General features: G+C 33.3%; 1 protein-coding gene across 8 annotated transcripts in view; it reads right to left on the reverse strand.

The window, feature by feature from the left end:
* The window catches only part of LOC149804420 (ryanodine receptor-like), a 538,410-nt gene that overhangs the window by 128,193 nt on the left and 396,530 nt on the right, over positions 1 to 13,687 (reverse strand). For all 8 annotated transcript variants that reach the window (XR_016415653.1, XR_016415652.1, XM_089940121.1 and 5 more), the window contains 5 exons: positions 10,631 to 10,769; positions 8,101 to 8,243; positions 4,782 to 4,838; positions 4,269 to 4,403; positions 142 to 254 (listed from right to left, as the gene is read on the reverse strand). Coding sequence is in view for 6 of the 8 variants with exons in the window: in XM_089940121.1 (XP_089796247.1) it covers positions 142 to 254; positions 4,269 to 4,403; positions 4,782 to 4,838; positions 8,101 to 8,243; positions 10,631 to 10,769 (587 nt within the window). In the remaining 2 variants the exon portion in view is untranslated. The remainder of the gene's footprint in view (positions 1 to 141; positions 255 to 4,268; positions 4,404 to 4,781; positions 4,839 to 8,100; positions 8,244 to 10,630; positions 10,770 to 13,687) is intronic.

Below are 13,687 nucleotides of genomic sequence, written 5' to 3' on the forward strand. Positions count from 1 at the left end.
ATTTATGTATACTGGGAAATTTGAAATATTTAATGAAATTTCCTATAAGGAAAAAAAAAGCCCTCTATAAACAGCTTAGATTCAAGTTTGCTGGTATCAATGGCTAATGTCTTGCAGTATTATGTTGCCATGGTGATTTACCTTGGTAAGCTATAAAGTGGTACCATTCTGAAGCAGGCCATAACAGCTCTCTTCCTCTGTGTTGACACTACCTTGCGCCATGCACTCTTACGGGAAAGGGATGGGTGTTCAACCTACATGAAAACAATAATATAATCCATTGTGTGACTTAAGTTTACAAATTCCAATGTGCAAATGGAAATTACTCTGCCATTAAAGTAGCACTGATGTTATTCTAACATAACAATGGCCATAATATCATCTGCCTATACACAACAAAATGCAATAATTTAAAATATATAGTTCTCTGAGGATCCCATGCCTTGCTATTATTTTCAAACATTTGTTAATCTAAAGCAATTTGCAAAACAATTTTCATTACAGCTGGTAAAGTACAGGCTTTGCCTCTAATTGGGCTGTATACTGTATTATTTCTTCTGGGGGAAAAAATTTAAAACTTTGAACTGATCATATCCAATAGAAACTTTCTGCAAAGTAATGCTGCACAACATAATCAAATCAAGGGCATAGCAATCAATACTTATCCAATGAATGAGAAATTTGTACTAAAGAAAAGATGAATTCAAAAAGCAGAATAATTTCCAAAGCAAAGCAGAATAAATTCTGACACCTTACATGTTATCCATCACACTTAGTTCAAAATGTACTACCCCATACACAGTCTCTTGCATGATCTAGTATTGCATGTACAGCAACAATGTCTACATGAGAGTCAAGAAGCATAATTTGGTATTACAAAATTACCACTAAGATGGAAAAGAAAATTGGAATAGATACTTTGACTGGTTTCATGTAAAAGCAAATTACTTTGTTAAAGCAAGGTCATAATACAAACTTACAACAATCTCAAATATGCACTGATCTGCCATCTTTCATTTCTTCCAGGAAAGGGGAGGGAGTGAGGGATATGTTCAATACATGAGATTATGTTGAAAGCACCCACTCTGACCAACCTTCAGAGCAGCCAGTCATTGTGATAATTTGCTACGCAATATGCCTTGATTGTTTTGGTAATGAATGAATCAATGATTAATCAGGGAAAAGTTGACTTGAAAGCTAATATGATGGACAGATGGCAGGAAGAAAACAATTGATAACCACAGTATGTCAATAGATAAAGTACTTTGCTAAAATTGGAAAAGGCAAAAGTGGTCTTCGTAGACAAATGACTTCTAAAGGCAGGTTCAGCTCTTAAACTTGGTTATAACAAATTTATGTACTAAGAACCAAATAGTATTAGCATTATTATTAGTAGTATTATCATTATTATTATTTTACATGTATTATTATTATTATTAGCAGTAATACCTAAATACATGTATTTAGTTTAGTTATTTAGCAAAAGGAAACTTTTCTCATTTTATCATGGTGTCAAAATAATTGTTTGCATGTTCATACCATCAGAAAGTTCCATGGCTTATAAGTCATAATTAAAGGAATTCCATCTGATGATGAGTTAATCTTTTCTCCAAATTTCCAGTAACTTCTCATATAATTCTCACTACTTCTCCCCAGTAGTTTTGTGTTAAAAATTGCATGCATTTCTCGATCAAGCAAAAAATTTTTTTGAATGCTTTATTTTTCATTATTCTGGTGTTAGCTTCAGAGTGATGTAATTCCTCCTGACAGATTCATCTTCTGCCATAATAAATACAGATCTATACTTCCAAATAGTCATGCCAGACCTGCATATTAACGTAGTTTTCTGGTGTAACTCTTTCTCCAAGGATAAATTTAACTCATTATGTGTTTCTTTTACCTATTTGCCCCATCATATGCAATACACATTAAAATGCTAAATCCGGCTGTTCCATCTAATTCAGCAACCTATCAGATGTGACGTATGTTCATTCTCTCATCTGATGGATTCAACTGGTTTGTTCATGTGACCTGAACTGTCAAATATTATCTCATTCTTCTGTATTTCTGTATAATCACTTAAGAGTTTAATGTTGTTTTTTCTGAGTTTATTGTGGTATAAACTGTCAGTTGCCAAATCACACAGCAAATAATGCCCAAAGGGCATTATGTAAGCTGTTTGAGTCGGCAACTGATAGTTTATAACATGATAAACTCAGAAAGAGGTTATACTCTTATAATTGCAATTATTTATAATTTTATTTATTTTGTATTGTTATATTTTTATTTTCTTAAAAGATATTTCTTATCAGTTTTGGAGCCTGTTTTAGCATATGAATTCTAGATGAGGCGCCTGCTACGTAGCTATTTATAGAACAGGGAATTCTCCATCTGCAACGTAATAACTACGTCAATATAAAAAAAAAATTATACCAATGGTAGGTGATCTAAGGTTTTGAAATTCCATAGCATGGTCTTAATCTTTTATCTAAACTGGCATATAAACTTTGAGCTTTTAACTCCAAAATCAAAAGGTTTCTTCTTTACTCCAAGATCAAGCAATCCACAATGTTTAGTCATGAGCTATGAAATGTAACTAATATTACTGTGTGGAAACCAGTTCTTTTAGTCGCAATGACCCTCTAACCCCCAAATCAACAGGTTTCTTTCATATCCCTTGCACAAGCCATCTACAAAGTTTAATCAAGGTCTGTGATATTGAACTGAAGTTACTGTGAAGAAACCATTTTTGTTCTTCCATTCACAATGACCCTGATCTTTCACTTTTTGACCCCAAAATCAAAAGGATTTTTTTTAACCAAATGTAAGCCATTCGCAAAGTTTGGACATCGATTGATACATAACAAATATGTTTCCATGAAACCATATTTTTCAGACACAGTGATCTGAAACTTGGACTTTTTGACCCTAAAATCAATAGGTTTCTTTCTTACACCATCTGCAAGGCATCCACAAAGTATGGTCAAGGTCTGTAATATATAGCTAATTCTATTTTGACCAAACCATATTTTACTTTCCATCTCCATGACCTTTGAATTTTTTTAACCTAAAAATCAACAGGCTTTTTCCTTACCCCATACACAGGTTATTTACAAAGTCTGGTAACATTAAATAGTGGAAAACTCAAGTTAATGTAAACAAGAGTCCCCTGAAGAGACTGATGCTCTTCTCACCAAAAATGAATTTGCAGGAATTCTAGACAAGACCATTTATTCTTTGTAGCTAATGAGTGTTGAAACCATTTCTGATATTTTTCAGTGACAGTATTTTCAAATTAGCCACCACAGCAGCCATACTCGATGTAAAATTTGCACCATTTTTATTCAGTACAAAGTAGACATTAAAAGACTGGGTGAAAACCCTATGTTTATATAACCATCCATTCAGTACAAACTAGACGTATTAAAAGACCAGGTGAAAAACCCTATGTTTAACCAACCATCCATTTAGTACAAACTAGACGTATTAAAAGACTGTGAAAACCCTATGTTTAACCAACCATCCATTTAGTACAAACTAGACGTATTAAAAGACTGTGAAAACCCTATGTTTAACCAACCATCCATTTAGTACAAACTAGACGTATTAAAAGACTGTGAAAACCCTATGTTTAACCAACCATCCATTTAGTACAAACTAGACGTATTAAAAAACTGGATGAAAAATGCTATATTTATATAAACACCCATTCAGTACAAACTAGACGTATTAAAAGACTGGGTGAAAACCTTATGTTTATATAACCATCCATTCAGGATAATTATTTACAAGATTTCAACATGTAGCAGCATTATTTGAGGTCAGATTGGCACCATTTTCATTCAGGACAACTTCTGGTGAAAATGTCATGTAATTCTTTGGGCTAATGTTAATTAATCCCATTGTCAAGTGTGTACAGTTTTGTTCATTTAAAATACTTAATGCTATGATTGATTTGTTCTGTACTTCAGCAAATTCTGAAGAATTTTATTGCATGTATATTTTTGTATTTTTATATTTTAGTATTTTGCTAAATAAGAAAATGCTATTGGTTTACCTATTTAAAACTCTTCATGCAAGATAAAATAAGCTACTAATAATAACATCAGAAATGTATGCTTATTGACCATTAAAAAATGCTATCAAAGCAGTCACTAAACTAAGCCAAACTCCCTGAAAAGAAAATCAAGCAGCGCACCAAGCCCATAGTCAACCTAAGAAAAGCCATTCTCTTCATTAAAAATTAGCCATTCATTGGTACTACTTACCATGTGTAGACCATGCATGACCTTGGCCATGGAAAGAATTGTTTCAATCACTGTTTTTTTGCTGAGTTCTGATCGTACGGTTCCTCCAATCTTGTGGTACAAAACCTTTTGCCACTTCACCTTTTCATCTGTGGGCTGAGTAAATAAATGAAGTTTGTTTTGTTTTGTACAATATTAAAATAGACACCTAGTAAAGGTTTGGATAATTTTCTTATAACTGCATTAACATATCTGATGTATCCAATAATATTTCAACTCTTTCATGGCAAAAGGTGGAAAATGTTGCCACTTAAGTTAAATAAATATGTCACTGTAACTTTATAGCCATAAAACAACATAGAGAAGAGTGAAATGCTACAGCAATTTAAAAGACATATCGTTAATTGCCAATTAAAAGTTGTTTGTAAAATATTTTCTTTCCCAAAGAAACAAAAATAAAACCAAAAACTTTCTATGTACATTTTCTGAGATGCCTAACACTAGATATACTACATAATAAAATTTGTTACTTACTCCTTCTTCAGCTTCTAAAGTGTGCAGTAGATATTCCTCAATGTCTCCCTCCGACTCCTGGAGGAAGAGAACCAGATTTCACTCACAAATGTTTTAGCATGCAAATATTAAAAAAATTATATAGACTTGAATCCTTCTCTGTTCTCATCATTCAGTCCTGTATTAAATCCAAATCCTCAGCTCCAGTGTCACAGAACCAGCCATCAGTATTAATTTAGTGCAGGCAGTTCACAGAAACCACATGCAATTTTAACATACAGCTCATGCCTTAAAATATTAGGTCAGATTACACGATAAATCTCTCTTCCATGTCGCTTCCTCAATATAAATCTAACAAATGAGTTAGAATTAATGCTGGCAATGTATCATCTTTTCTTCACAGCCAGGATTGGAGGCTAATTATGTCTTACAGTTACCATTCACAACTGGAGGCTAATTATGACTTAGTTACAATTCACAATTGGAGGCTAATTATGACTTACAGTTACCATTCACAACTTGAGGCTAATTATGACTTAAAATTACCATTCACACTTGGAAGCTAATTATGTCTTACAGTTACCATTCACAATTGGAGGCTATTTATGTCTTACAGTTACCATTCACACTTGGAAGCTAATTATGTCTTACAGTTACCATTCACAATTGGAGGCTAATTATGACTTACAGTTACCATTCACTACTGGAGGCTATTTATGTCTTACAGTTACCATTCACAATTGGAGGCTATTTATGTCTTACAGTTACCATTCACACTTGGAAGCTAATTATGTCTTACAGTTACCATTCACAATTGGAGGCTAATTATGACTTACAGTTACCATTCACAATTGGAGGCTAATTATGTCTTACAGTTACCATTCACACTTGGAAGCTAATTATGTCTTACAGTTACCATTCACTATTGGAGGCTATTTATGTCTTACAGTTACCATTCACAATTGGAGGCTATTTATGTCTTACAGTTACCATTCACACTTGGAAGCTAATTATGTCTTACAGTTACCATTCACAATTGGAGGCTAATTATGACTTACAGTTACCATTCACAATTGGAGGCTAATTATGTCTTACAGTTACCATTCACTATTGGAGGCTATTTATGTCTTACAGTTACCATTCACAATTGGAGGCTAATTATGTCTTACAGTTACCATTCACAACTGGAGGCTAATTATGACTTAAAGTTACCATTCACTAATAGAGGCTAATTATGTCTTACAGTTACCATTCACAACTGGAGGCTAATTATGTCTTACAGTTGCCATACACTATTGGAGGCTAATTATGACTTACAGTTACCATTCACAACTGGAGGCTAATTATGACTTACAGTTACCATTCACAATTGGAAGCTAATTATGTCTTACAGTTACCATTCACAATTGGAGGCTAATTATGACTTACAGTTACCATTCACAATTGGAGGCTAATTATGACTTACAGTTACCATTCACAACTGGAGGCTAATTATGTCTTACAGTTACCATTCACAACTGGAGGCTAATTATGACTTAAAGTTACCATTCACTAATAGAGGCTAATTATGTCTTACAGTTACCATTCACAACTGGAGGCTAATTATGTCTTACAGTTGCCATACACTATTGGAGGCTAATTATGACTTACAGTTACCATTCACAACTGGAGGCTAATTATGACTTAAAGTTACCATTCACTAATAGAGGCTAATTATGTCTTACAGTTACCATTCACAACTGGAGGCTAATTATGACTTACAGTTGCCATACACTATTGGAGGCTAATTATGACTTACAGTTACCATTCACAACTGGAGGCTAATTATGACTTAAAATTACCATTCACACTTGGAAGCTAATTATGACTTACAGTTACCATTCACAATTGGAGGCTAATTATGTCTTACAGTTACCATTCACTATTGGAGGCTATTTATGTCTTACAGTTACCATTCAAAATTGGAGGCTAATTATGTCTTACAGTTACCATTCACAACTGGAGGCTAATTATGACTTAAAGTTACCATTCACTAATAGAGGCTAATTATGTCTTACAGTTACCATTCACAACTGGAGGCTAATTATGTCTTACAGTTGCCATACACTATTGGAGGCTAATTATGACTTAAAATTACCATTCACACTTGGAAGCTAATTATGTCTTACAGTTACCATTCACAACTGGAGGCTAATTATGACTTACAGTTACCATTCACAATTGGAGGCTAATTATGTCTTACAGTTACCATTCACTATTGGAGGCTATTTATGTCTTACAGTTACCATTCACAATTGGAGGTTAATTATGTCTTACAGTTACCATTCACAACTGGAGGCCAATTATGACTTAAAGTTACCATTCACTAATAGAGGCTAATTATGTCTTACAGTTACCATTCACAACTGGAGGCTAATTATGTCTTACAGTTGCCATACACTATTGGAGGCTAATTATGACTTACAGTTACCATTCACAACTGGAGGCTAATTATGACTTAAAATTACCATTCACAATTGGAGGCTAATTATGTCTTACAGTTACCATTCACTATTGGAGGCTATTTATGTCTTACAGTTACCATTCACAACTGGAGGCTAATTATGACTTAAAGTTACCATTCACTAATAGAGGCTAATTATGTCTTACAGTTACCATTCACAACTGGAGGTTAATTATGTCTTACAGTTGCCATTCACAATTGGAGGCTAATTATGTCTTACAGTTGCCATACACTATTGGAGGCTAATTATGATTTACAGTTACCATTCACAACTGGAGGCTAATTATGACTTAAAATTACCATTCACACTTGGAAGCTAATTATGTCTTACAGTTACCATTCACAACTGGAGGTTAATTATGACTTACCTCATTGCTAACAATGCAATAGCTTTTGCAATATATGGTGACAATATCTTCCTAGATCAGTGTGATTTTGACTGACCAACTCAAAATTGCATAATAAAATCTTAAATGCTCAAGTACGAGGTAAGAAAGCATTAAAAATGTATTCATATTCTGAAAGAGCTCCTAGACTTGTGACAATCTGACATTAACTGAATTCAGATCATAAGCATAATCATTTACATCAGGAAAAAAACATCTCACAATAGTAGATAACACCTGGCAATGTTGAACTGTAACATCATAAAGTAATGATGTCTTGACAGTTACTAGTCTAAATGAATTTTAAATAAGTTATAAAAGTTATGTAATGATGACAGCATGCCACCAGCTGCTTACCGTTACCTTTTATGTATTTCACATCTAATGAGCATTCATGTAATATCCTCTATTTACAAATGGATGATTTAATCCATCATATATATGTACAAACCTGCATCAGTTTGAGCTTGGCATGTTGCAGCAACTCTTGCTCACGACCACTGAAGAAACTGAGACCAATGGGCAGCAATCTCTTCAGACATGCAACATTCAGGCTGTTGTGTGGTTCTAGACGCTTCTTCTCACGACGGCGTCCTAATGACAAAAAAATAAATGTTTTCTTCATCATCTTACTCCTTAATTTGCTAAAGGCAATTCCAATAGTGTTATTATAAAATGTTACTTTGTATAATATTTTCAAAATTATTGAGATAAAATGTTATTTTGTATAATATTATCAAAATGATTAATTTAATCTCAAGAGCAAACAAGAGTACCATGTGCCCACTCTTTGTTCCATGAGCATACAATTTTATCAACATATCAGCACAATCCTGGCCATAGAGTGCCTGTTACAAGTGAAGCTAACAAAATTCAAGTGGAAAATATTGGTGAAACATTAAGAAGATAAAGCCTTCAAAATAAACATAAACAGAGAGACATGATCTAAACACTGACAGCAAAAAGAAACACAAATTAAACAAAATATACTGCACCATCTGCTGTATCAGACTAAGTTGCAGATGAAAAAGAACCAACATACAGAAGATGCAACTTTAGCAACATGGCAATTAAATTTAACATGAGATAAAAGTGACCAAGTGGGTCTGATATTATTCACCTGCTTACAAAACTTAACTGAGTATTCACTAAGCAGACTTATGTAGATTCTTAAAAACACAACTATCTCTCAAACTTTAGATCAATCTCAACCAACATCTTGATGGCAAGTTTTATAAGCTGAAAAATAAAGTATCAAGATCTAGAGAGGTTATACACCCAGTCATAAAGATGCAATATGTCAATCCCAGTCATAAAGATGCAATATTAAAAATCTCAATTATAATGGAGTCACTTTCTAAGACTATAATGATACAAGCTTATTTACCAGCTTGGGATACAATTGGATTGATTTTATTTCCCCAGAGTGGTAACAACTCAAGATCACCTCATAAAAATGCACAGACTATGATCATCATCCAAAATCATGGCTATATATGACTATTTAACATGTCTGATCAAAATGTGATAAGAGATATACTTGCTAGAGTGTTGACTAGTCTATGAGATGCAAAATCACGTGAATATATGTAGATTTCACTCATAACCTCAGTCAACAAAGACCTTTATTAAATAAACCTATTTACCATGTTTGATCAAAATCATACTCATATGCAGTCTTAAGAGTTGAAATAAACTTATCCCAGCTGATGCAATACAACTTTATAAATATGCATAGCTCTAATATGACACGTCAACATCTTGGCAATACCTGCCTATTTACCTTTAGTTTTAATAAAATCAAGTCTGAAACACCATCTTGAGAGTGGTAAGCTAGCCAATCAGATGCAAGATCACCTCATTGATATGCACAAATCTTGATGCTCATAATAAAAATTAGTGATATCTAGATAACATAATCCTACTAACCAAGTATGATAAAAATCTGATTAGGAAAAGAGTCACTAAGATTTATAAGCCGATTATGATATAACAATGCACTGTTTAGATGGTTTGTCAATACGGACAAAGAATTTGTTTATGTAACAATATATGATTTTCAGCTAATTTTATATCCAGTTTGCAGCTTCCTTTCATGGGGCCTCTGAATTTCTCCACTACAGACCAATGGTTGTATATACAAGTTTAAACAGCCAACAATATCGGCAATACAAAAAAGTGCCAGATGTTATATTTTGCCAACAATAAGGGAAAAAAATCCATGTTTGTGACACTGGCAAAGCCCTACATGATCCAAGAATAAACATTTTATACGTTATTTTTCGTACTTTTAAGAAGAAAAACTACTTTTCATGTACGAGAAAAATACATGTAAAATTTCAGGAACCACACCAAGATGGTCTTGTAATATTCATATACGATCTCTTCCCCAAAATGATAATAAACTTTTCTTTTTTTTCGTACTTTTAAGAAAGAATATTTTTTTTTGTGTACAAGAAAAGTACATGTATATGAAATTTCGGGAGCCACACCACGACCATTTGTTATATCTGAATTCGTGCTATAACAGTGTGGGCTATAGTAGAGTCACACTGTATGCATGGTTCTTGCTCACTTTTCAACCTTGTTCAAGATCTTGATGATATAAAGCTATCTTCCAAATTTTATCAAAATCTGATCTGAAACTTGGCCACTCAAGTGATAACAAGCAAAGTTAATGGACAGGCAATGGAAACAGGGCCATGTACCATAAGATTCCATGGTCTTATGATCAGATGAGATAAAAATGAATGACAATTTGACCTATTCCTTCAATTAGCATGGGCAATATTTTTTTTCTGCAACTTATGCTACTATATTCTTTTTAAACTGTCTAATGGAATATGCTATGCAATAGTTAATATTTTTTGTCCTGGGGTATTCATTGTGTATACTGATTTACACTACCCTAGAGAAATATCTCTTACTTCCTGAAATGATTTAGAAGTGTTTAAGGTGTAAATGTTCTTTTTTTTTCTTACCTGTCTTCTTGGTAGTGCTGTCCTGATTGACAGGTCTTTTAGACAAGCTGACAGTCTTGGATGACTGACTGGGCATGATCAGTGCCATGTTGTCTATCTCGTTGCACAGGACAAAGTTCTGCTCCTCCCTTTTAAACAACTAAAACAAAAGAAAAAAGAAAAAGAAACAAGAAAAAATTATAAGTTTATCCTGCCAATACCAAAAATGATATCCTGTTATAGGTAGTTCCAAATCAGTGTGCTTGGTTAAAACTGTCAGGCTGAAGTGTTGTTTCCAAAAGGTGATACAAAATTTAGCTATCCAGTTAAAGTCTTGTTTCCATTAGTGGATACAAACTTTACGTATCAGGCTAAAGTCTTGTTTCCATTAGTGGATACAAACTTTGTGTTGCTTCTTATCCTATATTCCTATATTTCATCATCAAACTCTGTAATACTACGATCATGCAATTCTGAGAAAATTATGGGAATAAATACTGACATTATTTTGAATAGATCTGTATCCTTATAAAAATATTGTTTTGTAGACGAGTTATGAGACAGTAAGATGAGTTGAAGAGAAAAATGTCAATTAAACCAGTTCTTTCAATACATAGCTGAATTAAAATAGTGACTTGTAATTGATTAATTTCCAAAAAATGATGCATGATAAAATTATGAATTTTCTATAAATGAAAGTGAATTTGACTACTTTACCTATCTGAATTAGTTTATTTCTATACAGAAATGTGGATTTGACTACTCTCCTATCTTTGTGAATTTATTTCTTAACAGAAATATAGATTTGATGATAATAAGATTAATGATGATGATGATGATGATGATGATGATAATTATTTTAAGAAGGGTAGGTCAATTGGAATACAGGTGTATCTAGTCTCCTTACAGGCCCTCGGCTACTTTCTAACAATTATCATGAATGTGTCATACCAACAACACTTTTAGGAAAGAAAGAAAGTCATAACATTTAAAAAATGAACAATTAAGTGATGTGAATTTACATTTTATCTGAACATATCATTCATACTGAACTTAAAACACAGAATAACATGTACAAAAACAAAAGAATTGGAATAGAAACAGGAATTAAAATTTTTTTTAAAAAAATGACAGACGTCATATAAAATCAAACTCTAAATACTCCAAAGCTTTTTCTTTAAAACTTTCCACAGAAATCAATGAATTCCATATCCTTGTTCCTGAATATTTAAAAGTTCATCAAAATTGTTCAGTATTGGGGACTGAAATGTCAAGTGGCCATGTGAGGTCAACCATAAAGCATCTGGTCCATGAAATGGTTATCATATTTAGGTATATCAAAATTATCCACCTGAAGACAATTACTACTTTATTAAAGCTTATTCCATAATTTATTTGAACCCATTTCAGTTCATAGAAAAGAATACTAGATAGTGCATCCAGTGGAGCATCCATAATATGGCAAGATACTCTCTCTGTTGTATCTGGTTTATTCTTTCTAAATGACTATTTGGGCAGTTTTCCCATATTGTCAAACAATAGTCAATAACTGACATAATGTTGACATTGTAGTACAATATTCTGTATTGGTAGGTATTTCTTTACTGTGCTTAGTACAGTTATTTAACTTCATAGACATCTACAGACATAGTCAATATGTTTGTCCCACTTTAAATCACCGCTCTTGAAAGTTATTCTTCCATAACATTTTTGACTGGTTGACCATTTATTACCAGGTTACAAGTTTCTCAAAATCAGGAATGCTTCTTAGATAAGGCTGTAACCATACGTTTTGATTTTGGTTCAGTCATAACAATTTTTTGTTTTGACCACATGTAAAAATCTACCAAAACTTCCACAGTAATTATATCACTAGCTGAAACTGTTATAGTAATATCATCTGTAAATTGGTCTGTCTTTGTGTGCTCTTGTCCATAGAAGGTCATTTATGAAAACAAGAAATAGCCATGGGAGGAACACCATTATTACTTTCCATTCAGCTGGAGTTAACATTTCCGATAGCAATTTTCTTGTGTCCTGTCACACAGACAGGATGAAAACCAGCTTAAGGCATTAGCATAAAACTATATCATTTAGCAAAGATAAGAGAACATTATCAACTAAGACAAAAGCCTTTATGAAGTCCATAAATAATATACATATTAGGTTCCCCTTGTTGATTTCCTCCTGTCATTAGTCTAAAAGTTTTGCTCAAGTTGTTTGGCATCAATAACCTTTGAAAACCCGATTTTCTTTTGTGAGAGGGTGAGAATGTTTTCAAATAATCATATGCTTCTTTAGCAATCAGTTTCTCAAACATGTATAATAATGTAAGGAAACAAAATAGATCTTTAGTTTCCTGGGTCCACCCTAAAACCCTTTTATGTATTTGTGTTATTTTTGCTTTTTTCAATTTATCTGAATGACCAGACAGAATACTCTGTTAATGAGGTAGATTGCAATAACCCAACAATTTTTAGCAATATTGAGGGTAGTTCATCCAGCTCAGTGGATTTTGTGCGTGTGTGTCCGAGTTTGATTTTTAATGTAGCTTTAACAATTTTTCAGCCATTCTGCTACGATGTCTGCAGTGTGGCAATTTATAGTGATGTCTAGCACTGAGCAACATGTTGCAGAGATGTAGCACCATGTCCCACCCAGTCACATTATCGTGACACCAAGCCGACCAGTCCTAACACTAACCTCTTAATGATCTAATGATGAGCACCTAGCAAGGCAGCTGCTATACCATTTTTTTTAAAAAGTCTTTGGTATGACATGGCCAGGGTTTGAACCCAGGACATCCTGCATCTGAGGTGGATGCTCTAATCACTTTGGCCACTGGAGCTGTCCCCAGTAGATTTTTAACATAACGGTACACTAAACATCATATTCACTTATATTACTAATTACCTATAGAAATCTGTTTAAAAAAGGATCAGCTGGAATGTTATCATTTATATAACTGAGAAACTTTTTGGGATTTGTTGTGTTCACAAAGAAATGGATGAAAAATGTCTGCTAATTTATGTAAACTTGTAGCTGAGTCTTCCAGTATAGTCTAATTAGGTTGGCATA

Source organism: Sinohyriopsis cumingii, chromosome 2 (genome assembly GCF_028554795.1).
Source record: "Sinohyriopsis cumingii isolate HCF-2022 chromosome 2, ASM2855479v2, whole genome shotgun sequence".
Lineage (NCBI taxonomy): Eukaryota > Metazoa > Mollusca > Bivalvia > Unionida > Unionidae > Sinohyriopsis > Sinohyriopsis cumingii.